This window comes from Python bivittatus, unplaced genomic scaffold (genome assembly GCF_059951505.1).
Source record: "Python bivittatus isolate LINGU-HERP-01145 unplaced genomic scaffold, Pbiv_v1 ctg000160_np1212, whole genome shotgun sequence".
Classification (NCBI taxonomy): Eukaryota; Metazoa; Chordata; class Lepidosauria; order Squamata; family Pythonidae; genus Python; species Python bivittatus.
Genome location: NW_028277076.1, coordinates 3,205,565 through 3,232,772, shown reverse-complemented (window position 1 = coordinate 3,232,772; position 27,208 = coordinate 3,205,565). Strand labels below are relative to the sequence as shown.

The 27,208-nt window shown below is 42.2% G+C and overlaps 1 protein-coding gene across 3 annotated transcripts in view; it reads right to left on the bottom strand.

The window, feature by feature from the left end:
* The window catches only part of ASTN2 (astrotactin 2), a 274,360-nt gene that overhangs the window by 84,356 nt on the left and 162,796 nt on the right, over positions 1–27,208 (bottom strand). For all 3 annotated transcript variants that reach the window (XM_088146943.1, XM_088146944.1, XM_088146945.1), the window contains 2 exons: positions 20,860–21,026; positions 17,470–17,658 (listed from right to left, as the gene is read on the bottom strand). In XM_088146943.1, coding sequence (XP_088003069.1) covers positions 17,470–17,658; positions 20,860–21,026 — 356 coding nt within the window. The remainder of the gene's footprint in view (positions 1–17,469; positions 17,659–20,859; positions 21,027–27,208) is intronic.

Sequence of the window (27,208 nt, the reverse complement as noted above, 5' to 3'; positions counted from 1 at the left end):
GATTGTATTTCAAACAGAAATACCTCTGAAGACTGAGGTGGAGCTGAGTGCCTGCTGTTGCAGCTGCTGTTAAGGGACCACTGTTTGCTCTTTCTTCTTAAGAGTCTTTGATTACATTTGGAGATCGTCCAAAGGCAGGGCTAGGAGAATCTATGGCTCTCCAGATGCTGCTAAACTCTGGCTTGCAGCATTCTTCACCTTTGGCCCTACTGACTGGGGCTTCTGGGACTGGAAATTCAGCAACTCCTGAAAGGATTAAGCCACGATGTTTCTGCTTGGTGCCAATTTTGAACCCTGCCCCTGCAATACAGAAAACATGCTGGATGGCTTAGATGCCATGAAAAGTCAGCCACCAGTGGTGTATTCCATAAACCTGACGTAACGTAACTCGAAGTCCCAAGGCTGTATGTACCCCCCAAATGCCTCTGGTGTGGCTCCAGAATTCGTTACCGTATTTTTAATAGACAGAAGAGGAGAAGTATTCAGTATGGCTTCATTTTAATTAAATTGAAACACAGGTGAAAAATTAACCAATGTTAATTTTATTCTGACCCTAACAGTATTGTGGAGTCCTTGGTGCTCTCTGAGCTTGGTGGTTTGCTTACAGATGTTTCATTACCCGACTAGGTAACGTCATCAGTGCTAGTGAGTGTGAAGTTTGCTCCCTGTAAAGTGTGAAGTTTGCTCCCTCTACTGTATATAACACCCTCCCTCGCATTGATGATGTTACCTAGTTGGGTATTGAGATATCTGCAAGCCAACCACCAAGGTCAGGGAGCAGCAAGGACCCCACAGTTCAATCCTGAGCTACAGATAGTCTCTTCTATTGGATCCTAACAATATTTTTGGGGAGGGCATGGAAATGACCCCCAATATACTTTTCAAAGGCCAAGTGTGATCCTCTGCCATAAATCACAGCAACGCATGGACCACTCTTTATCTTCCGTCCAGACTCGGACAATGCTTCAAACAGAAGATACTCTCCATCTGAAGACCGTCCTCTTTTCATATTGGAAAAGCTGCTAGATGAATCTTATGAGGAGGCTTACAGCTGAGATCCAGCTCAGTAGAAGCCTAACGTGCTATGGTCACTCTAGCCTTGTCCACTCCTCTTCTGAAAGCCGAACACAAGCCGGACTGGGAAATATTTATTATTACAGGCCGTGGAATGCAAGGTCAGAGATGCTCAACAGGGTTTGGCCTCCTCCCACAACTCACCCAAGAGCTGGCAATCCTGAAGGCATCAGCTTGTAAACTGAGCTTGTTTGAACAGGAGAGGTATAATGAAAAAAGAACATTAGCTTATGCAGAATTTATTGCTCATTATATCTGGGGAAAGTTCAGTAACGGGAAGGGGGAGTGACAGGGATGTGGAAAAGGTGAACAGAAAATGAGGGAGGGGGATAAATAGGGATGAATGATTTCCTGGCACACTTTCCACGGTCCTTTTTTTTTTTTTTTTTTAACCTCTTCCCTAGAAATGTGCAAACTCGAATCACCACAAAACCTACCTATCTGGAAAACAAGCCGAGCACACTCACAGCTCTGTCTGTAAATAATTGAAAGGGTCTCTGCCAAAAGAATGTATCCAAGTTGACTTTACCGAACTTGCCTTAGAGTTGGAAGATGCTAGAAGTGCGATCGCAGCTCGTGAAACTGCTTTCTGAGTCTACCGGTCAGCACAAAACAGGTAGTAATCCCCAGAAAGCCTGGTAGGGCCCAGAGGCCTCCTGAGCTGGGCTTGATAATTTATCAAGCTTCTTCCAACAGTTGAGAGAACAGTAGCAAGCAAAAATTAAAGCTTCCAGCAGCTCCCTTGCTCTGCTTGTGTTCTTCACACTGTGCTTATCAGGCTACTAAGAGCAAGGCGGAGGAGATGTCTGTAGGGAGAATTCAGCTAATGCAGATGATGGTATGTTTTAAACCTGTACATCTCAAGGCTCCAAAAACACTGAGATAAATATTACATCTAGTTCAGCTAGATGGAATCCTCTTTGGTTCCAAATCCACCCGGCCACACACAATTCAGGTAATTTCCCTTGCTGGCTACCCCTCTTATTAGCATCATCTGTGCAGGGCCTGCTCTACCATTGGGTGGAAGAATTTATTGTTAAAGTAAGGATCAGGAAATAACACAGAAGTGTTAGGGCCGCAACACCTGGAATTCCAGACAGATGAAATTAGTAACAATCTAATTGCATTCAAATGGACCTGGCTCGGATGCAGAGTTCCCAAAGCATGCCTTAATATCTACAAAGCTGGGATTAATCAGAAGACATGTCTAGGCTGGAAACCATACTATTCAGGGCTTAAAATCTCCAGCAGCTATTTGAAACCTAAATTAGCCACTCAGTTGGTGGGTGGGTGAGTGGGTTATCAGCACTATAATATAAACTTATCGGGTCTGTAACTGTGAGGTGCTGAAAATGAGTCAGTCAATCATCTCTGGCAGAATGCCTCCGGCTCTGTCGTCTTGGCAGCCTTTTCTATCTGAGCTGCAGAATACTAATCATGCTGATGACTGGCACTCTTAATGCAACCCTTGCATCAGAGGCAAGGAATTCTCCAAACAGCGTAAGCTAAGCCGGTCTTCCTTAATAGTATCTGAATTGAGGACACACTCATTCAGCAAGGAGAGACATGATACACATGGAGAAGAGGAGGCAGAAATAAAGAGGCGAGAGAAGGAAGATCATTCCACTGGCCCACCAAGGCTTCAAAACATTGACATGGTGGCATCGTTGTCCAGGAAGCCATCACAACCCAAACTTTCCCTTGCTCTGTCCAAGACACTGGCACTCTCTCCCAAATCTTGATGAACCTTTGTATTTTTGGAAGTTGGGCTGAGGAAGTCTAATTGTTTCTGGGTTATTTTCAAAAGAGCCACTACCAGAGCTCTGCTGAGACTTCTTGTTCTGGTGATCCATTGGCGAGTGATTAATCATAACCACCCATGCCCACACAATGAATTATAATGGGTAGATGTCCCAGGGGATGCTCCAGTCTCCTGCCCTTAGAGAAAGAAAGAAAGAAAGAAAGAAAGAAAGAAAGAAAGAAAGAAAGAAAGAAAGGAAGGAAGGAAGGAAGGAAGGAAGGAAGGAAGGAAGGAAGGAAGGAAGGAAGGAAGGAAGGAAGGAAGGAAGGAAGGAAATAGGATGATGATACATTGTATCAAAATAAATTAATAAAGTTATTTCTCCTTCCAGTTGAGCTTGACTGGGCACATATAATTCTCTTGGCAAAAATATGTAAATGCTTTGCCATTGCCTTCTTTGCTAGTTTTGGTTTTGACTTCCCAACCTACTCTACAGTGTGGTTTTATATTCTTGGGGGTCTCCCATCCAATGACTAATGAAGCCTGGCCCTGGTTAGCTTCCCTTCCCATCCCATCCCAGAGCAAGTGAGCTAGGTTGCAAGTGACCTGCCGAGCAAGTGACCTGCCGAGACCTCATGAGATCTGCTCAAAATATTTCTCTATCTGTTCAGCTCTTAGTGGCCAGTTCTTCTGAGGAAGCCATTGTGTTGTGGCTTCTATAAGGAAGATGTAAAAATCCTTGATAATTACAGAAAATCACACACCAATCTACCAGTTGATTCAACTCTGTCACCTGGTTGACCTTGTTCTACTGGGTGTTGGACAGTAGGACAAAGAGACATGCTCTGAAATGCACCATTTGCTTTGAACCATGAAGATTATATCTCCATCTTATTTATAGGTGGAGAACCATCAATGGTAGTTCAGGTGCTTCCTGAGTTTAATCCTTGACACCTCCTGTTAGAACTGGAAAAATTCAGACTGAAACTTGAGAGAACTGTTTGTCACTGCTGATAACATTGGAGGATGTATATCAATGGTTTCATCTGGTATAAAGTATTTTTCCTATCTTCCCAACCAGGTAAAAACTCATGCACTATTATGCTAAGAACTGGATGATTTTAGTGGTGCATGTATACTTAGATAAAAGCATTGCAGCTCAATAGCTTTGGCATCCAAGTTCCAGAGAAGCATAAGAAATACAGATTTCCTAATCACAGCACCCAAGATCTTTACTCTTTTCTTACAGCCTCCCTCTCCCCCTCTTTTTTATATATTCTAGGCAACTTCCTTCCGTGTGCTTTAAACCTGTGAACAGCAAAAAATACAGCTTCCCCTAGAGTGTCTACTGGGAAAGTCTGCAGACTCAACATGGAATGCAACTAGATGCAGGAAAACGTATGGTTCCCACGGCAACTCCTTGTTCAGGGGTATTATGTGATGCTTTAGCAATTCAAGATTTATGCCTTAATGATGAAGCTACGAATGTCGGGGACTGTCAGCATTAAGTTCTTGCCTTCAAACTTTCTTGGGTAACCCAGGGGCTCAACAAATCCCCTGTGTGGAGACACCTTCAGTAACTTTCCCTGAACCACTGGATTTGTGATGACAGGATATTCAAGGTTTGAAGAACACGGGGGAAATAGGTTGTCTTGCAGGGTTCCAAATATCATTATATATATATAAAAAAGGTGTTTCATTATGTGGTAGAGATATATTGAAGATATTGCTCCTCTTTTCCACTGTCGACCCCTAACTCAAATACAATCTGCTTTTAGAAGTTCATACCTGCCAGATAGTTAATTCTCCTGTGCCAAACAACGACCTGATTTAGAAACAATTAAAGGACATAAACTTTGCCAGCTGCATAAAGAACAAGACCGTCAAGCTAATGCCCAGTTGTGGGAAGAAAATTCTGGAAAGCCTTTGGCACAATAAGGTATTCTTTAGGAAGAGAGAAATAAGAGAATATATTTCTCACCCAGGATGGTGTTCAGAGGCGATGTACTAATGGTGGCTTGAAGCTCTGTGATGTTAGGCTGAGAAAGGAGGATTACTGGAAGCAGGTTAGGGGGCATATCATGGAAAACGATAGACAGATGTTAGAGCAAAAGCAAGGGTAGGTCATGAACTATTTTCCATGGCCACAGAAACGAGGGCCAGAAACAAGTATAGTCAGCTTATACCATTCGGGTGGAAATAATTATCTCATGAAAAGTACAGGTCAATTAGATCAATTGTTCCAGGAGATTCATGGATTGGATGGAAGCATCTTTTTGCTGTAACCTCACTTGAATAACTAAACACGGTCTCTTTTTTAAATCCCTCTGAAAAGGGAGGATCTATCAGTAATAACCACAAACCAGAAGGCAATAACACTGATTTTATGACAAGCCTCCTCTTTATAATTGGAAAGAGATTATGGCATGGCATGACACATCTTGCCACATACTATTTGCTCTTATAACCAGGTTAGTCCAAGTCGTTTTGCACATTCCCTCGAGGATATAATTCAATCTCAATGAGCAATAATACGCAAAGGACAATGCTACCATCTAGGAAGTCAGACCTTTGGTTCATCTAGGGTGAAAACTGGCAACGGTGACTGTATATAGCTCTCCCAGAATTTTAAGCTTACTGGAGATATTAGGGATCATCAACCCATTCAGGATCTGGGCTTTACCCCTAAATGATTGTTCTTTATCAACCAAGAAAGCAAGAAGTTAGTCCTTTCGATTCTCAAAAAAAGAAAAAGAAAAAGGTTCAAATTAAGCAGGAACATTGGAAGTTGCTTTTGGGTGAACCATAGTATGACTCGTTTCAGTGTCTGGTAAGAACGCTTTGAGTTTTCAGCAGGAATCTTTCCTCAAACATGCCAGGAGCCAAATTCAGCCAAGCAGGATTTAAAATTGAATCAAAATAAATAAATAAGTGCAATGCCATTGTTTTCACAGGGAAGCTACAGCCTGAACAGCAATCCATGCATCTGCTTTATCTTTGAAATTAAAAGCAATTTTATTTGTTGGCATTGTACTTGTTTCCTTTCTCTGATTTAAATGTGTTTCCTGCTTTGATGTGTCCTAGCATAATAAATTGATACAAAAGCAACAACAGGAGGAGTGTAATTCAGGCAGCATCCGCTGGGAACGCAGAATTAACACAAGTATATTCCAGTGTTTATCTGAAAAGCTAGTAGCTACATTATCATCTAGCTAAATGTTTGACCAATAAGGTACACAACAATAAAATCGACACACAGCAGTTTTGCCTAACAAGTGGAAGACCGAAATGGGGGAACAGAGAGGGGAAAAGAGGCAGCGGATTTCCAGCCAGTCTTCTCAGCAGGCTGAGTTCAGCTCTCAGGGAGCAAAGCTTCATTAAGTGACTTTCAGTCTTTTCATACCTATGGCGAGATCAATGTTTTGCCTAGAAGGAGTATGTTCCTCCCGATCAACTGCATGAGGCTCACAGTCTTCTGGATGACAGGTTCACTGAGTTCTAAACCTCCAGATGTTCACTTGTTGCCCTGACTGGGAACCAAGCATTTGGCAGGACCCTCCATCCCCAGGGCAGTAGAAGCAGAGATGCAGTGGTGCAAAACTGGGGCACGTGCTGGTCCTCAACATTACCAGCTGCCGCAGCAATTCCGCAAAGGCTGGGATGGGAAAAGGGAGCCACAGCAATTCTGCAGTACCTCCCCTTTTCCATCCCAACCTTTGCAGGGTTGTACAATGCAATGCTAAACTGTTCTAGAATATTTGCTTGCTGAGAAAAAGATAGGAACAGCTCAAACCTTCTGAGATGGCAACGTTGACTTGTCTGATTAGGGAAAGGACAATGACTACATTGATGATGACTGGAAACCCCTGATGGACTTTTTGTTGAAGAAAGAAAAAAATGAACTTGTGATTTATGGATTTGACAATTAGAGAGGGTAGACTATGGGAAGAAGGAAATTATGATGTAATCTTAGAGAGAGGGAGCAAAATATAAATGCATTTGTAATCACTGTTAAGAAGATCAGTTCTTTATAATTTTTCCTTTCCTTTCCTTTCCTTTCCTTTCCTTTCCTTTCCTTTCCTTTCCTTTCCTTTCCTTTCCTTTCCTTTCCTTTCCTTTCCTTTCCTTTCCTTTCCTTTCCTTTCCTTTCCTTTCCTTTCCTCTCCTCTCCTCTCCTCTCCTCTCCTCTCCTCTCCTCTCCTCTCCTCTCCTCTCCTCTCCTCTCCTCTCCTCCCCTCCCCTCCCCTCCCCTCCCCTCCCCTCTCCTTTCTCTTTCCTTTCTCTTTTCTCTTTCCTTTCTCATTTATTCACTATTTTTCTTTATTTCCTTTCTTTCTTTTCTAAAATTTGTACTTAAAAAATTATTTAATAAAAATTATATAATGTAAAAAAAGGAACAGCTCAAACCTTCTGAGTTCTCCATTGAAGAAACTAAAAACATTGAAGGAATGTCCATTTCTAAGAGAGGACACCAGTCTCTAGTTCTATATTCTCTGCGTAGAGGCTAACATATAACACTACTTTCCATTCTTGTTCTTACCAGATATGTGGGATTTTCATTCCCATAATCCCCAGAGTATGGGAACTTGAGTCCCACACAACTGGAGGACACTTCTGATCCAGTGCAAGAATACCTGTGAAGTCATACTTTAACACTACAAGTGAGGAAACATTTCTACTTTGCCAGCTGAGGGTCAAATAAAACCAATGTTTGAATTTGCACAGACCTCTCATTCAGGATTAGGTGGGTAAATATATACCTAACAGGGGAAATGGTGGAGTGTTACACATACTGGAGGATGTTAATCTAGAAAAAGTAGACTGTTGAGAGAGATCAGACTCCCTTGTGGTCTAAGTGTGACAGAAAGAAAGGGAAGCTGCTGTGAAAACAGGAAAAAAAATGTACATGAAACTACCTGGGCTTTGATTGGTGATTTATTTAGTTTTCTCTCTGAATGTTAAATCATGAAGGGAATTAGTGATCTGTCTGACCCTGTTAGCCTTCCAGAAAAGCAGATGGAAAGGATGATGGAAAAGGAGATGGGAAGCAAACACGAAGATGCATAAGGCTGATCTGAACATTTTCCTGCATAGTAGAACCATTGTCTGACTCTTAACCTCAAATCCATCCCTCCTCCCAATGTCTTCTTTAGAGAGGCCCCTGAAAGCAGTAGGTTTTCTCTAGCTGGTGTCACACCCAGCCCAGTTTACTGGGATTCATTTTAACCTACTGAGATCCTTTTCATTATATGGAGGGATGGCAGCCAAGTATCCAGAAGACTCAGAAAGCTATGGGTTTAACCATTTCAGCTTGTCAGGAAGCAAGGTTTGCCTAATCTCATCTCTTGTGTTTGAGTCAAATACAGGGATCCATCTTCATCCTGGAGTCTTGAATAAACGGTGTGATTGTTGACTGACTGCTGCCCCAGTTATGGCTGCATTCAAGCCACCATAGAATGAGTATTTTCTCACCACTTTTGATCAGAATTAGGGAAGATAATATCCCAGGCTTCTCTTGGATCTGGAAAGGTGAGACATTTAATCAATCTTAGTTATGAGTATCACTGTTAAACCAATTTCTGCCACATGGCTTAATAATAGGAACTAATGGTGCAATCATCTCAGGTTAAAATTAGAATCATAAAAAGCAAGAGGCAGTAAAAAGCTCTCAGGTCAGTTCATTTCTTCCCGTGTCGGAAGCTGCATAATTCGTGTTGTTTTGGTGAAGCCAAATGCAGGGCTGGGAAGGTACAGGCTGAGTTATGCCCAGTAATAATGATCTCTTTCTCTCTGGGATGGTCAAGTAAGAATTGTAGGTGACCTGATATAATTTCAGCACCCTGGACAGCAGATAGCAGAGCTCAGAACCTAAGCAGGATCACACCTGGTTACTATTTGGATGGGTGACGGGCAGGGTACCCCACAGATGTAGGGTAAGCTAGCAAATCAAAAGCATCTCAGAAGGAAGCAATGTCAAATCACCTTGACACTGTTGCAAAGAAAACTGCATGCGAGGGTCAGATGTCTTGTTTATTGATTTATAGTTGAACACCCCACCTTCCCTCGCCACTTAATTTGAACAATGCCTAGCCCAGCTTTCACTGCCTGTATGTCATAGTTCAGGAATTGTAAAGAGAACAATGGATTCAAGAATCATAGACTTATTTTAGAGAAAGGTTGATCCTGGCTGAATTTTAGGGAAAAATAAAACTTGCAACCATATAACGTAGGAGCTAGCAAGAGGATAGGCTATCCTTCACTGGGTGAGTTCAGACAGAGGCTGGGCCACCACCTCTGAAGGAGGGTCTAATTTGGAAGCAGAGGTGTTGGATACCATAGCTTCAATGGCACCTTCCAGTTTTGGGATTTTGAGGAATTGGAAAGAAAGGCTAATAGGAAAATGACAAAATGGTCCCATATTCATGCTTGGAAAGCACGAATATTCTCCCCAGTGCACTTCCTTTCCCCTAGATGCATGGCATTTCTATTACTCATCCTGCTTCCTGCTGTTCCAGGAAATATATATATTTACTACTGTTCACACACACACCCCTTCATATCACACCATATTTTTGTTTCCCCCTCCCAATATTCACCGGAGTATGAAGGAAGGAAGATATTTGCTCTCTTGACAGATCAGATCATCCCAATTAGAATCACTGGATAAGGGAGCCTCAATTTTATGTGTTTGGTGATGCCAAAATGCAAATCTGAACTTCCTTCACTACAGCAAACTAACAAGATAATGACTGTTTTCACTCACTGAACAGATTACAAACATCTGTGAATATACAGTGAAGCAGCAAAGGTGGGTGAAGATAAAATGGTTAAAGATATGCATGGAGGGACTTTTTTGAGGGGGGCAAAAACACATGGCCCAGAGATAGGGAGGCCATTCTTCCGGAGAGTTAACCAGTTGTTACAGCTTCAGCCAATCTTGGATTAAGTAGATTTCAAATGCAAATAAGACTCCTGAATTTTTGCACAAACTCTTTTCATAACAGAACAGCTATTGACAGCAATGTCAGAAATAGCGTCTTGGATCTTAAAATCCAGCATAAAAACTCTGAAATTCTGAAAAATGGGATTTGGTGTGAGAAGACTAGAAATGTTAGGGAATCTGCCATGGATTTTTTCTCCAGCAAAGTGACATGACCTTTCAAGATGAAATCTTCTACGTGGCCTTTTAATGTTATATAAGAATGTGTACATTCAGGGAAAGTGTGTACATTCAAGAAAAGACATGTACAATAAGGCGTGCATTTTAGGAAAAAGACATATAAGGCTTAGGTAAGGAAAAGTTCCATACAACAATTAAAAAACATTAAAAAGGCACCCTAAAAGAACTGACTAATATTTAGATAATGGGATACACTGATTCGATGTACATTATCGGTGCCTTCCTAGAGAAAGCATGTCAGTATAACTGTAATATAAAAATTCTTATAGGAAATGCAAAGCCACCTTCTGGGAAGTTATATAAATCTTACACAAGCAACAGCTAGGTCTTGGATGAGCAAGGCATAGAAGTTGGACTGCCAAATCCTAAGGACATTTGGAAGCCCAGAACCATTAAATGAAAAAAAAAAAGTTCTTAAGTAAGATCACAGTCCAATAAATTTTCCACAACGCTCATGCACTTCTTTCATCAAGCTGGAAAATTAATGCTGTTGGTTGGCTAATACAAAGCTGTGATTTTTGAATACGGAGGTGTGGAACAAGGATGGAGGGGTTAGAAGTAGAACACAGCTTGAATTCAGACTAAATTAGTTTCACATGGGTTGTGGGTTGGCACTGGGCATGGAAAGACCGTTCCTTGATGTGCAATATTTCCCATAATCAACTGGCCATTCATGCACATGCATCGTCATAGCTGAACATGAATGACAATGCAGTAAGGCAAGATATTATGAGGATTTCATGCTTGATGGGAAAATGTACAGCTGGGCAGCTAGAACTCAACCAAATCGCAGCTGTGCAGGGATGGGATTTGTTATCCCAATAAAGTGTGGGAGGCTACCATGCTCCCCCTACGTTGTGGAAATGCTTTCTCTCATGTGCCTTTTCCTCGGGATGCACAGTGAAAGGACAGGAGGGATTCAGAATGAGGATCCCACTGACATTAATAGGAAAGAATAGTTAACTCTCAGTTATTTATGATTTAAAATGTATGACCTAGATCCAAAGTTTTGTGGCACTTCTCTTTCATCGGAAGGGACGTTGGCCCACCCAAATTAAAGAATCATTTGCTGCTAGAATGATTGAAGAGAAGGAAGGAAGGAAGGAAGGAAGGAAGGAAGGAAGGAAGGAAGGAAGGAAGGAAGGAAGGAAGGAAGGAAGGAGAAAGAGAGAGAGAGAGAGAGAGAGAGAGAGAGAGAAAGAAAGAAAGAAAGAAAGAAAGAAAGAAAGAAAGAAAGAAAGAAAGAAAGAAAGAAATCTGCAAGAAGTTTATCCCAAAGTCTCAAAAGCCAATGGCTGATTCCCTTCAATCACCTTCAAATCTTCACGCTATCCTACCAGTCTTTAAAAACCTTCCAAATTTGTTTTCTTCTTCCGTGGACTGTAGCTCCTTTATCATCACAAGCCAAGTGTTTTCTTTCTTTGTTTTTAAAATCTGTTTCTACCATTTACTTCCCACCCTTTTTTTTATTAAAGGAATACATTCAAGGCTGGTTACAACCAGTAGCAATAAAACCAGATAATAAATAATAAAAGAGCGACAAAAATGGAAAACAAAAAAAAAAGAAAAAAAAGCACAAGAGAGAAACGGCATTACAATGAGGAGCTCCAGTCGTGAAAAAATGACTGCTAGAACATAACTCTTGGAATATTTCATTCATTAAAAGTACAGCCTCACCTTATTTCTGTGATTTCATTTGAGCCATTTCCCCTGTGTAATTAAGCATGCAAAGACAGAAGCTAGTCATCTTCATCATCTGTACAAAATGCTAGAAAAGATTGAGCAGGGTAGCCTAATCTTATAGTCCGTGCAAAGCTTTGGGTGATGGGTGTGTGCGTTGATTAGTATCTCTCTGTGTGTAGGTGTGTGCCTCTTGATCCTCCTTTGCATCCTCTCCCCACTGAAATGCTCCTCTAGTCACCCCCAGGAACCTTCACGGGAGCCCACACACTTGCTGGAGGGAAGAGAAGGCGCCTGCCCAACTGGATTGCAACATCCCTTTAGTGACCTTGGGGAACTCATCTGCATGCAAAGAAGCCAAATTATCGAAAACAGATGTTAGTGCCGGCAGGAGGCCCAGCCCGCTCAAGATGGATCGTGGGGAACTAATGCCATTCTTGGATGGCAGGAGGTCTTTTGTTCCTTTGCACGGTGTCGTGAACTTCCCTGCATGTACCCGCATAGCAAGCAGGAGCCGACGGTGCCGTCCAATTGCTGCCGGATCACCATTCCGCTGCTGAAATGGCTCACGGCTCCGTTTCCTCTCCACCGGCTGACAAACCATTCAGTCCAATCCTTCGGAGGCCTTAGCCTGGGTTCAGAAGCTATCCTGCCCTCCCAGCTAAGACGTCAGCGGCTTTAGGACTCCGAAAACATAATAGAATTGTGCAATCGCCAATAACGAGAAAAGAAGGGAAGAGAAGGCAGCCAGGAAAAAAAGGCAGATCTGTCCAACCAGCAGAAGGGTAAGAGGGAAACAAGCTATTCAGGAGACCAAGGAATGCAACCCATTCTGAGGCCGAATAATAGAGTAAACAATTGAGGTGTTTCAGTAGGAGTCCTTCTTTTGAAAATCAATACAATCAGTTTACTCGTCACATTTACTATTCCCTGAGAGCTATTTGAGATGTGTTCAAAGTTCCAAGAGGCTGGCCTTCACCCTCTTCAAGGATGAAGTCACAAAATACGCTTGTATCAAGGCGGGTGAATACACCCGCAGGTGTACATTATTTCACAGAGCTATGGAGAGATGGACAGATGGAGGATGACAAGGTCTAGCCACAGCTGACCTGCTCTGGAGGACCTTCCATTCGCTGATGTTCTACAAGTAAAGTGTGGTGACTCACAACACAGAGTAGCGTCCTTCATAAACATGCGGCAAAGAACAAAACACTATGCATGCTATGAGGCCTGCAGCTGGGAGGAAGAGAGAGGAAGAGGGTTCTGGCTTCTCCACTTTTAGACTGCTTTATACTGCACACCATTCCAAAGCCAAGCACGGCCTTTGGTATCAAAGCCATTGGGCATCCTTGCTATAAACCATATTTACAAGAACAAGGAAGAAACCAAAAGAGACCAGGATTCTCCCTGTGTCAGCCTTCCCAGGTAGACCAGACAGGAAGCGCCACCAGATGAGCTAATTCTACTTTACTGTAAGGCTACGTTAACAAAAGCTTGCAAGGCTGGAAGTACAAATCTCCCACCGTCTCTTTTACAGCCTGATAAGTTAGGGAGGATCCTTTCTGAGTTTCTTTCTCTGCCCATTATGCAGCTGCAGGCTGTGCCCCCTCTTATCTGACTATTCCCTAGGCAGCTTCTCTTCCCCCCTCCCAAAGTCATGCTCTCATACCGTTACACCCAGTCTTGATGTGTAGCACTCCCATCCTCACTCACCTCCGATTATACTAGCTAGGATTGAGGAAAGCAATATCTGGAAGCCCACCTTCCCTTTCTTGAGCTAGCTTTTATTTCTCTAATGCTGGGCTGCATTTTATCTAGAAGCATTTCATCAGCACATTAAAGGCATCTTAATGATTTGCAAAGTTCACTGAGGGAGGGGAGCAGAAGAAGAGCTGTAGGCTTATTTAATTCAGGATTTCATTCCCACATTGGCCCAAAAGATCCTCTGGGTAACCCATTAGTGAAACATCAAAACTCCTGTTCTTGGAGAAGTCTGTCAATGGTTGTGGTGGCCTCCAGCATGAGTGGCCATCTAGCTCTGAACACAAGGTCCTGGCAAAACACAGCAGAAAGGATTTATTGCCCTCGTGTCTTCCTTTGGGGACTCTCAGCAAGCCACTGTGATGGAAAGGATGCTGGGCTAAGTAAGCTTCTGATTTGATCCAAGTAATACTTCTTCTTATGCATGACCACTTCAACTAACAAAAGATTTGTTTCCAGATACAGCCATTTAGAAGAGCCATTTTCTCTCCTTACGCCATATGACAGATAGCACTTGTCACGACAGGGACATTCCTCTCTAAAAACAGTCTCGTCTCATTTTTTAAACCAACATTTTTATAGCACTCATACATACCTGCCTTTATGCTGGCTTAACCAAGGGCAACTCACGTGACACTTTAAACCAAGATTTCGTTAGCAGGCAAGAGAGCTTAAACAAAAGCATTATGGCATGCATGCGAATTCCCCCCATTTCCCAAACACACCAGCCTAAACCCTTCTGCTAATTTTGTCTGAATGTATTGCACAAGAAATACATTCTGGAAGTAGGTTAACGGGGGGTGATGCTGGAGGAAGGAGGGGGAAATAGAAAATATTTGCTTACGGCGTCCAGTTGCCCTCTAACTGTCTGATATGACCTGTGATCATTGGAGGGTTTCATTAAGAAGCAACAGGAAGGGAGATGCCAGGCAACAGCTTTGAAATTAACTTGCCAAAACTTCCCATCAATATTATGACAATTCCTCCCTCATTGTTCAATGACCCGACATGCTGTTTGACAACATTAACATAACTGTGCAAAAACAAAAGCTTGCCACGTTGGATATGAAAAGCCAGATTACCTTCTGACAACAATAAGAAAGAAAGAGAGAGAGATGAACTGAATATTCACAAATTTCCACTGCCTGGCTGAGATTTGCACATTTGACAAGGAGAAATCTTCCATCAAATAGGAAATCAAATGGAACGAATAGGGAAACCTCTTTCAAAACATTTATTTCTCCCCAGCTGGATTCATAGGCCATGTTCAGCCTTGCTTTTTACATTCAGTAGAGTAAGCTAAAGGCCTCACATGTCATGGCATGCCATAAACATTGGTTGATCAACAATCATAACGAGACTTACACAACACAGTAAACCTAAACCAAAATCAACCAATACATGATGGCTTAATACAACACATGCATGTTTGTCAATGCGCAAAGACATCCCTGTGGTTTACAGTCCACAGTTGTTGGAATTACACAATGCACTGAGCTAAAACCAAAGAAAGCATGTTAGGAATTAGGATGGCTATGCAGTACTTTGGATTCAGTCTCTACATGGCGCTAAGGAGTCAACACACTTAGAGCAGTAGTGCCTCTTCTGCAAATCGGTCTGTCTTTGTACTGCCAGGCAATTCTGAAACATCATTTGGGGAAAATGAATCCCAAACGCCGTATACCTCTGTCATCTAAAGCCTTGAGTCAGTCTAGCTTCTTCCTTTCCCACTCCATAGACAGACAGATTCAGATATATCGCTCTCCCTAAGGGAATGCTTTCTATGACTTCAGGGAATGGCATTGCTATGTTCCATGAGATGAATGTTTTCTGTGTTTTTTCTTTAAAACGTGGGGCCAGAATGGGATTCAGGAGCATTGACGTTCTGAGCTTCTATGATCAAACCCAGGGAAAATTGAGCTAACTCAGAGCAGGGGTGAGAAACAAGATTTGCTCCAGATGTTCCCTCCCCCCAGAGTTCAATGGCAGGATGCTGCAGGAAGCATTTCTAAAAGTAAAACAGATGGTATGCCATATATGAATTCTGAATATAATGCAGAGATTGGCAAATGGTTCCTGGGGACACCATGTGCCTCTAGCTCCCTCCCTTCCCGCGTTCTGGGTTCCACATCCTCCCTGCTTTTATCATCATTAATAATTGTTTTCATTCATCCGGTTGAACAAATAAATCAATGGGTTCGATTCAATCAATAAATAGCTGGCAGGCCTGCGAAACACAGTGCTGGTTTCCAGGATCCACCTTTACCTCCAAGAACATTTGTGGACCTCACAGAAAGATTGCCACTTCAACTTCCCTTTCAAGTTTCTAGATGTCATGATGACATCAAGAAACATTACAAAGGAAGGAGATATTTTAAAAGGAAATAAACCAGCAAACGGAGCAGATGAGCAAATACGTTGCAACCGATGTTTGCTCTTCAAGTTTCAAAGCCTTATATTTTCCTCCTAGAAAAGCTGAAGGTGATCAGAAGGGTTTAAATATCCTAAAGCACCAACCTTTCCTTTATCTCCTGCATTCTCCCCCATACATCCTCTCCAACTCAGAATCTTGATCATCTTCCTTGATTTTTTTTTTAAAGAAGTGCTTTGATAATGCACCTCTTTCTCTGGAGCCTTTGACCTGTAATTTCTACCTGGCCTCTTCTCTCCATCTTCCTTCTTTCAGTTAGTAAAACACGCAGGTGACCTTCTAAAATAATTACTCTACACAGACAGGATGCTGAACTGCTTTATTATTACAAGCAACTCAATTGGTTAAGGGCAGAAACATCTTCAGTCTGCAAATCCCAGCTCCCCCCCTCCCCACTCTACATTATTAATTAGATTCCACTCATAATCTAACAGTTGAGGTCATGGGTGTGTGCTTCCTTGATACTCCACATCAACACAGCTGTCCCTTCTGGATTTCCCCCCCTAATTATCCTCCAAGGGTTACAAAGGCCAATGAGTGTCCTGGACCACCCACTCAAGAACAAACTGCTGCTCTTATAATGTGACACAAACAGCCTTAAGATTTGCAGGATCATCAAGCTCTCTTTGGTTATCCTGAGGGCAGAGAAAGGACTTGCTGAATCGGCACCCAACCTGGAAGAACGCTCATCGTGCTAGCTGTCATTTTTACAGCTGCTTTTCACCATCTCGCCGACTCCTCTGCCGGCCATTGAAAGCAAACGGTTCACAAACAAAACTGAGCATCTCTAGCCATGAACGTGCAAGCGTGCGTCTGTGGGTGTACCACCACCACCACACACACATTCTCTACATCCTCCGTGGCCTTGGTTAACAAAGGCTCGCTTTTCCCTTTTAACCCATCTGCAAGGCCAGTCCGTTCCTAAAATAAACATCACCTTTTTTGAAGGTTGTGGAATTGCATCCAGTCCAGATCGGTGCCTGGGATCCTTTATATTGCTCTTAAATAATGCTTGCTGCTTAAAACCCACCTGTCCACTTTGTACTGGAACAGACGAGACTGTACAGACTTCAGCTGAAGCAAGGGTAAGCAACTAGCACCCGCAAGGCTGTTTGGCCCTCAAGCCCCTTTGGGTGCAGCCTTCTGGGTCTTCTCCCAGATGGGATGGCAAAGATCAATGGAGGGGTGATTTTAGTGAAATGCCCTAAAACAGGCTCAAACCTCTTTTTAAAAAAAATCTCACAGGGGTGGGGAGTATGGAGGGAACATGCCTGAAGAGATTGTACCATCTTCCACTCACTGCAACTCTGCCCAGTACCAAATGTATGGCTGAGGAAGGAGATTTAGGAAGGAGATTATGATCTTTTTTCCCCCATGCTTTTTTTTAGTTCTTATGGAGGTTAGGCTATCATTTTTGAAGACACTGAGTGTTTATGGGTTTCTAACCACCAGAACCTTTGGGGAAAAGGGGGGATATAAATAACTAAAATCGAAAGTTACCGATGCACAAACACACACACACCCAGAAAAATCTGCACAATACACATTGCAAATGCATCATGTACATGATTCATAAAGAGGTCTGGCAGGAACTAACCCTACCTGAATGTCATCTGGAAGACCTGCCCTTGGTTCACATGTTGGGTCCTGTTGTTGTAGCCATGAAGCATCTCTCCAAAGAGAGTATCGTTGAAGTTCACATCTGGCTTGAGGCACTTGGGGCCCTCACAGATGTCTGATAACAGGAGGCAGGACTTGCCATCTGGAGCCAACTTGTATTCCTCAACACAGCTGAAGACCAAGCAGAAATAAAAATCCTTAGGACCACTCCAGCCACAACTGACCAAGTCAGATCCAGCTAAATTGTAATGTAGCTATCCCACCACTGGTGTCTTCCAGATGGGATGGGATGATAACTCCTAGAATGTCAAAAGGGCATGGTTGGAATGGGGTATTTCAAAGTCAGAATATTTTGCCCATCTCTCCTCTTTGATACATAACTTTGATTAAATAATAAAAAGTGTGACTCATTTTTCTTCGATGATTATAATGGTAGACATGTCCCTTGTCAACTTGCTGAGTATTTCCAAGGGAGAACCTATGTCTGCACAGGGCCCTGTTTCCTGATTTCTTCTGAAGCTCCCTTAGGAGGGCTATGTCAAAGTCCTTCACTCGTCTTTCAGGGTTTTCCATGGGTGTCATTTTCTTCTGTTTTTGGAACAGAAGTTATGCTGCACCCCATTTCCCAAGTGGCTGAGTAGGAACAGAAGTAACTCTTTTAGGGAACATCACAGTACAGCTTCAAAGATGGCTGGAAGTGGGGGAAAAAATCTATTCTGGAGCCAAATGGCACTCCAAGAACCAAGCCATCCATTTCATAATATGCCCACTCTAGATAACCAACTGCCAACAAGACAGGTTAGGGAGAATGCATGGTTTGCTTAGAGGCTCTCCACTTTCTGTTTCTGCATCTGTCTTCACATCACTGGTAATATGGTCTGTTAATTAAAGAAATATTACTCAACTGGCTCATTAAGTCATTCAGTTGGCTGTTTTTTTTAGCAGAAAAATAAATGTAAACAAAACCTAGATATAGGGTGCAAAATGTCAATGTCCCTGTATTCATCAATGTGGAATTAGAAATGCTCTGATGATTTGAAAAGCAGGGCTCTACACTATCAACTGCATCCATAAACTTTATCAAAGCCACTGGGGTTCTCCAGTACCCGTTACTGGAATCACTGCACATTTCACTGGCTGCATTTTCCTTTTGATTCCTTCTCCCTTCTTTTGAGCCGTAAAACAATTCACACAAAACCAGGAACTGATGAACCCAAACCCCCAGGGAACTGTGAAGGGCTGCAACACAACAAAATTGCTGCCACCTGAACACCTGGAGGTGTCAGGATTTGACAGATGTTTCATGGAGTCGCTTTCAGGAATGTGCTTCTCTGGTGCAGAAAACCACCCTTTGCATTTTGCTGAAGGTCAAAATGAGGTTGAGGCGCTAGTAGTGGCCATGAAATGAAGAAGCAAATAAACGGGGGGAGGAAATGCAGGGAAAGGAAGTGGAGATCATTTAAACACATATGTCCATGAGAACAGTACTGAATAAAATACAAGAGTTTGAAGCTGACAGATCTCCCTTCTTATTAGTGAACGTGTGATCAGCGTGCACATTGCATGAAGAACGTGGGAGACTTCTGTACTTCATACTGATGTTTCCAAAATATAGCATATAGAATTAATTGCTTCCTGAAACATACTCCTCTCCTGATAAGCCATCTATCTACAGTCTGTCTTAAGCCAATATTTAGCGTATACTCTCTTTCATCATCATCCTGAAGATCAGCTGCTATCATGAAGCCAACCTATTCCCAAGGAAGATTAGTTCTAAAATAGGAAAGGAATGAGATCATTCATGACAACATATTGCCTACAGCGAAGGTTCAGGCACTCACTTCTGGAACAACATATGTGTATAGAGGTGAATTTAAATTGCCCCCCTCCAATTTACACAGTTTACACATTTATACTTCTTAACATGGTATCACACTGATTGGCCATCTACTGTAAAGTTGTCATCAATGCTGAATATTCAGTTGCTGGTGGATTGGCCCAAACTGCCAACAAATTACCCTCAAAGTGTTTGAAAAATTATGGAGATAAGTTCAGGGAATAATGCAAAGAATGAAAGAACAGGGGCATGGGTGTGGCTCTTTAATAGTTTAGCTCTTCTCCCCCAAATCCTTCCTTTCTTTTTCAAAAGGTCTCTAGGAAATGTTAAGAAAAATCAACTCAGCGCTATACATATTTCAAATTCAGGGAAAGAGACTTAACTACTGTAACCAGAAGAAGGGATCCTAATTCAACAAAATGAGCTTAATGAAGAGTTTCGTAAAGCCCTAAACACACACAGAGAATGAGCAGGCAAACAGAACATCGGCTGCATTTTCTCATCCTGAAACCTGAAAAGCAGATTGGGAAGCAGGATATAATTCAGAGAGAAGGAATAGTTGAAAGCACCGTCTTTTAGCATTTTGCTTCCTTAAAAGAAAATAAATGGGCCACAAGCCCATATGGGACCTTGACTATTATCTGCCCCAGGTAAGATAAGCCTGTTCAACTGATTGAAGACGGAGCTCTAGGCTAGCTAGTTAAACTGGTCCATGCGGTATAACGTGACCAAATTTGTCTTTGCACAATTCTCCCCTGCCAAAAAGGCACATGTTTTTCTACCTCATTCTTTGGAATGTCTTTAAAATGTCTTTGGGGAGTGTGGCTGAGCTGATTTTGTTTAATTTTTGCAATGTGCCCAGAGGCTTCATTGTGTGTAACATTTCTCTCTATTCCTGTTTGGTCTCTGGCTGCCTGATCTGGAACAAAGGCTCCAAGTGTAGAGTTCACTCAAGGTAGAGCTCCCTGGCTGCTACATATCCCTATCTGAGGGCGGGGGGAACTCCATGGGATGAATCCCTTCCTAAAGTTTTAAGGGAAAGGGTGCAAGTCTGGGGGCTGCAGATCGTTGGATAGCTGACTATAAAATGAAAGTTAGACCATTGTCATACATATCTCAGCACCTTATAACTAAATAAATGCAAGAGTTCTGCACCCGACCCTTAAGAATATATTCTCCTTCAAGAGAAAAATCTGAAAGCAATGTCTTTTTCACCAAGATGAAGTGTCATGGCTGCAAAAAAAAAAAAGTAGAACTTTTTTTTTCCAGCACAGTACAAGCTAGCCCTCCATCAAATGGTCAAGCACTCTCAGGGAAGGTGTACGCAGAAAGGGAATTTCTGTAAAATTGAGAAAAAGTAGGAGGGAATGCACCCGAGAGACTGTCCGTGCCAGCATGAGGTCCACATCTGATAAGCTCAACTCCTTCAAAGGAATTTTTTCCATGCATGCTGGAGGGAAACATAAAGCAAAATATGGGCATGCATGTATGCATATATGAATGAATGTTCCAAGGGCTTGGCCCTTCTTTCTTACCCGCAGAACATGTGGATGGTGCTGGATGTTGGGTCCAACAAGAGAGGGAGAGTTTGCTGAAGGCACAGCTGTTCACAACCACCATTGAAACCATCTGAGCAATCAATCCCCTTTGAGTAGTCATAGCACCCAGTCCCGTCTTTCATGGGTCTCAGGTCCTCGGGGCACTGCATGAAGAAAAGAAGGAAAGGATGGTTCAGATGAGGAGGGCGACAAGTGTGTTGGGAAACCATAGTGTTTGCTGCTGCAGGAAGGATGCAAAATACTGGCGAATGGGGGACAAGGATCACTGGTGGGCCTGCAGGATGGAAGCAAAAAATTCAGAACACAAAAAGTAGTCCATCCTCCAAGACTCCTTTTTTGTGGAACCTCCTTGATTTGGCCTACCTTTGGGTGAGGAACCCTCTTTGATTCATAGCATGTGTTTCCCACACATTTACAGAACCCTTCAGCAGAGCAGAAAGCAAAGGGACAATCAAAGACCCCAAACCATTACAGTGTGTTGTAGATATCCTCTACCCAACAACCCTAAGACCTCTATGGTAGCTTATAACTTGGCAAGGGCAATTTATTGTAATGTGTCAAAAGTAAAAGATAACCCAGCTCTTTTACGAAGTATGGATAATGTTGTCTGCAAGAGAAGAGGTGGATTGGAAACCAACCCTAGGGCATGGGTAGAAAAATGAGTAAGTGGGAGCAGATGAAAATATTTAAGGGAACACTGATTTATCCCCTTCACTATTCCAGGCAAGAGCGAATGACTTGGTGTTTCCCAAGTTCTCACAAATCTTTGGAAAAAGCATTTATCCCCAAAGTTGAGATAGAAATAATTGTAATAAACCAACACTGTTTCTTAAGATGTTGAGTGAAGTCCAGAAAGACAGCAGTTGCAAACCCTACTCCTGAAAGGTCTAAATTTGCTTTAAGGAACAGACACCTCAGATGCTGGGATTCAAATAGAGCTGTTCACATTTTCTAACTAGGGAGCTAGTCTCCCTTAGAAGAGCTCTTAATGCATTTATTCCAGCTGAAAAATTTGACAGGAGTTTTTAATTTCAGTTTCCCAGCAAGCATTTTCCAATACCAAGTGGTTAAAGCGGGCATTTGCCAGCATTAATCAATGGCCAGGCTTATTAAGCAGAACTCTTATCCCCTTTCTCTCTCTTATTTACGTCTCTGAAACCTGGGCAAGAAGCAAGGAGAGGGAATGGGGGAGCAGGGAGGCCATTCTCCTTGGGTGGCAGGGTGAAGATAACAAATGGGGGCTCAACAACGGTTCCCAATTAGAATGCATTATGGGATTCCTGAAGATGAGCTAAATCTCAGCCAGCATAGAGCTGTGAGAAATCAAGTTATAAATGGCCTCAGCCAAGCAAAGCCAAGGCTAGAAGACCACTGCATTTTAAATAATAGCAACAAGTAAATCCATATACATATATATATATTTGCAACCTCTGACCACCAGATATTTGACCATCCCTGTCTTGCAGGGTGCAAACCCCAAGGTTTTCCTTTAAAAAATATGTTTGCATGGAGCATATGAACGAGAACTGTTGGGAGTCAGGCAGCATATAAATGTAATTTATTGTTATTATTCCTTCTTCTGCCAACAACTCTCTTGCAATCCCAACCCCGTCCTCTGCATTCTGAACCAGAATTGAGAAACCAAAAGACCAGCCAAACCCATAATAAATTTCAACCAGATCTGGCCGTGCAAAGATCCTGGCATGGTTTCAAGGCCTGCAATCATTATTTATGGGTTAAATAAACCTGGATCATCACGATTAACTTAATATCTGCAAAACTATTTCACACTTCCAAATGCTCAGTCTCTAATTGCAAGTTCTTAATCATCTTGCTCAAAGGAGCCTGGGTGCCAAGGGGAGGGGGGAGTTTGAGGATTCTGCCAAATGATAGGGGCTAAGCAGGCGCTGGCAGGTGTCAGCTCTGACCTCTGCTAGTATATGGGTTGGAAGTGTGTGGGGAGCATATCAAGTGATTTTTCTCTGGAACGATGAAATTGACCCTGATGTCCTTCTGTTATTTAGGTGACGATCTTCATAGACAACTTTCCACTCAAGAACCAGCTACTGAATTAGCGTACTGGGAATAGTGGGGCAAAACTCTCTCTTGATATGGTTTCCTAATTCTCAAATGGGGAGTTTTGAAGGGCACACAGTCATCAGAATGCCTCTGGACACTATGGCAGATGAGGACACTTGGAAGCACCGTTCTGAGATGCAACCACTCAACGTTTTCAAGACAGGGCAATCATCCCAATTAGCACATTGGTGCTTTAAGAGAGGGGAGCCTTCTTCTCCCCAGCTTTAAGTGCCAGGAAAGAACAACTGCTGGAAAGTAAGTGGTTTCTGAAAATAAGGGCAAATAGGAAAAAGAGAGAAAAGGCCAAGGACAATTCTAGGTGTGTCAGGGGTATGTCAGCTATGGGAGGCTATACTTTCATGTTCTAAGATTGCCTCTCTCTTGTGGATAAAAATTATGCTGGAAATGAACACTTTGCTTTGCAGTACATTGCCTTCCCATTCATTCATTCAATCAATAAATAGTATTTTAAACAAACAAATGAACAAAAATCAGATGGGGTAGGACCTGCTGGCACCACGCTGCCCGTATTTTATGTCTGCTTTGGTTTGAAGCGCACTTTCCTGGGGAGATATTGGCAACTCTACCAATGATCTCTAGGGCGTCGCTGGTTGCCCCTCTGCGTCTGCCCTTCAGAACTGGTGGAAAGCTAACCCATTAATGCCCATTTCCTGAGATTGCCGATAGAATCTGATCAGTTACCGCTAGGATTGATCTGCCTGCCTTGAGCAGCAGAGAAGCAATAATTACTGTGAGTTTTAATCAATCCTGCAGCAATTCAGCGGCAGTTCAATTTGTGATCTGCCTCTCTGGTGACACAAGGCTGGGAGAGGACTGGAAATTATTAGAAAATCAATATTCTGCTCAGCCAATAATTCTTTCAGGATAATCGCAGGCGAAGCCCTCTTCGTCAATGCAGCCCTGCAGCGACTTTCTCTGGTTGGTTGGCTGGCTGGTTGGTTTGATGGAGGAATAGCAAATTTTGGGCCATTTATTCATTCAAACTATAGAACTGAGCTAAGAAGATGGGCGGGGGGAAGCTGGCAGCCTGAACAAACACTGAGAAAACCCATTCTCTGATCTTTACAAATGATACAGGAACCATTTCAATATGGGGTAGTCCGTTGGAATCCCTCTAATGTGTTTCTGCAACCTACCCATCAGAAGGCCTGAGACTCATTTGGCTATACTAAAAGTTTTTGCCAATTCCACTACAAATGGACTCAAAATGAGGGCCTTTGAAAACAAGATCAAAGGAACAGAATGCAAAAATGGCTCAGAAAAACAAACATCCACATTGTTCCTGGTTTTTTTTTTTTCCAGTTGCTTCCCCCACCAAAAATACACCCCATTAACAGCAAGATCATCTCACGCCTTTCCTACTTTCAGAAGATTCAGAATGCTTCATGACTGATGCTGCTTCCAAACATTGCAAGGACATAAGTGAAATAAATTGCCTAAAAGGTTTCTTCCCCCTACTTCTCTCTCCATTTTTTTTTTTGTCCTATTAAAATCAGCTCTTTTTCTTATTAATCCTGAAAAAAAGAAAAGGGAACAAAATGTTTTAGTTGAGAGTAAATTGCCACCTTTTCAAATCGTCTATGGCACTCTTCTAAATATTAGCAACTGCTTTGCCCCGAGAGTGGTTTTGCTTCGTCAAAGCAAAGAGATGGTTTTGGCACTTCAGAAACACCTGGAAATTAGAAAGGAAGAGACAAAACACATCCAAACCATAATGCAGGCAAAACGATAGTAACCTCTTGCAGAAATTATGGGAGGACAAAAGGAGAAGCACTTTGCCTTAAGAAGAGAACAATGCCTTCAGTCCCCCATTTAAAACCAGACAATCTGCTAAAAAGCTACTGAAATCCTGGTAAAAACCTCTCTTTGGTATCGTTTGATGTCAAACAGTAACATCTGCTACTTCTACAAATTAGCTCCGTTGCCTATAAAACACCTTCCCTCATTGAACATGGATCAGCAGGGCATCAGCTGAGTTAGGAACTGGAGGACAGATTCCTACCAGGCTCCACAAGCTGAATAGTAACGCTTGGGTAGATCCATCAAGAAAGATAGCAGTAGGCAATTGAGTGCTGTGATAAAAAAAAATCTGCATTTTCCAGCCGTTTGTCTTTCAATAGCCTTGTTGTTTGTTGCTGTTGCTCTTGTATCTGTGTCTTTTCCGAGCAGAAAATGTCAGTGAAATCCTTATGAGCAAATGCAGGGGTCTTACATTTATTTAGTCAAAAGATGGTCAAGGTCCTGCCTGTTTGGGTATAATCCTGGCCTCTTTCCCTTCCATTCAGTCCCAAGGAGGGATATCAGGAGGAACCTTAATTCATAGAAATTCTTCAAATCAGAAAACAGGGAGCTGCATTTTGACTGACAGATGGGTAACAGAAAGTAGTTTCTCCATGGTTCACAGACTTTCCAGCTTCCTGTTTCTCCTTTAAATCTCAAGGAAGTCATCAGGAAAAGAATTTCTCTCAGTGTCCTTTGTTGTTGTTTTTTTAATTTTCCTTTCAGATCAGAAGGTGAGAAAAGTCAGGGAGGCTACAGAACAAGGGAGAAACCCTCAGCCTCCTTTCAACCACAGGTTATCACCATTGAAATGAATTTGAAAAGAGTTCAGAAGGACTCTGAGCAGGTGAAGGAGGAGCAGGGGGAGGAGGAGGAGGAGGTTGGGTGGTAGTAGTAGTAAGAAATGAGAAAATGTTTGGAAAATAAATTTAGGCACTATTGCAGGATCGGAATATCATCGTTAACTGGGAAGATCCTTGAAGGTGCATGAAGAAAAGAGGACCATCAAGTCTGAAGCTAAGGATGATAATCAGACCAACATGTTTGCCATCTTCTCTTGTTCAAAGATTTATACTCCAGCTTTGTTAGTGCTACTGAAATGGACTATACTACATTTAACCCTGCACAAGATTATTTTGCACATGCCACAACTCTACTCAGTTTTAAATATTTCTAGTCTTTGAGGAGTTGGCATTGATGAGAGTGCATGCATGCAGACAAGGGGCCAAAGTAACATTTCCAGCAACAAATATCCAGGGAATTCTTCATCACGCCTCTTTTCTCCCGTGTCCTCATTATCAGCTTTTACCCTGAAACTTTTCATGTTTTCCAAAAGAAAGACATTTCACAAAGGTAAGCAGCATAAACTTTCTCTTAAACCACCCCTGACTCCGTTTCCCTTGTCTTTCCTATCTCTCTTCCTCACCCTTTATAAGACCAATCCATTATTATTCCTCCCGCAGATCTTCAAATGCATTTCTCTTCTAAGCCGAAATATCCTGAATCTTGCTAAGCAACCCCCGGTGCTAACAACCATGCAGAGATCAGGAATGATTCCACAAAAGAATGAATTCTCTTTGGTTATAATTAAATATTTCAGTTGCACATACATACGTTTCTTTTTATTTATGCATAGAGCGGAACCATTACCAGTCTTGTCCCCCTGGTAGGTAAAATAAATGAGTAAGAAGGTAAGTAAATAAACAAATAAATTAAAAAGTGTGTTTCTATGATAGGTATCTAGCATCAGAGCTGTCTTTGATTTACTGTTTGGGCTTCTTTCTGCTTCCAAGTGATCATCCTTCAGAATAGCAATTTCTTTTCTCTACTGTGCTGAAAACGTTCAGCCGTTCATGATAGCATTTTTTTTTTCCTACTCCAATGCTTTCTTGACTGGTCAGTTGTATCCAAACTGTACATATTATTTCAGTTTGCAAATGAGGGATTTAATCAAGGAGCGAGGAACCCTGAGAAGTTCCTGTTGTTGCTCGATTCCTGTACTCGGTCAGCCCAAATCAGTAGGGCCAAAGATAAAGGATGCTTGGAACAGTCTAAAAAAGGCCACAGGTTCGACCTCTTTGATCTAAAAGGTTAATGATGATTCTTCCCTGCTAAAAGGTTTGCTGCTTGGAAATCAGTACTTCTTCTTCCTATAGCAGACTGTTGCTGCAGGATTGGTCACTGCAGGCATAGGCTTTTTGGCAACATCTTTATTCACGTGCCTTTTGTCTGAAAGTAGATGCGAATAAACAGCCAGGTGGTAAAGAAATAAAACAGTAAGGCAGATATAAAATGACCTGCTTTGGTGTGGTGCAACAGCTGTTTATAATCTATGCTTTAGCAGCATCGTAGCTAGCATCTTGTACGTGTTGACACACCAAGAAAGCATTGTCAGGAGAAGGAGGAATGAAATACGGCAAGGAATATGATATTCCTAAGATATCCA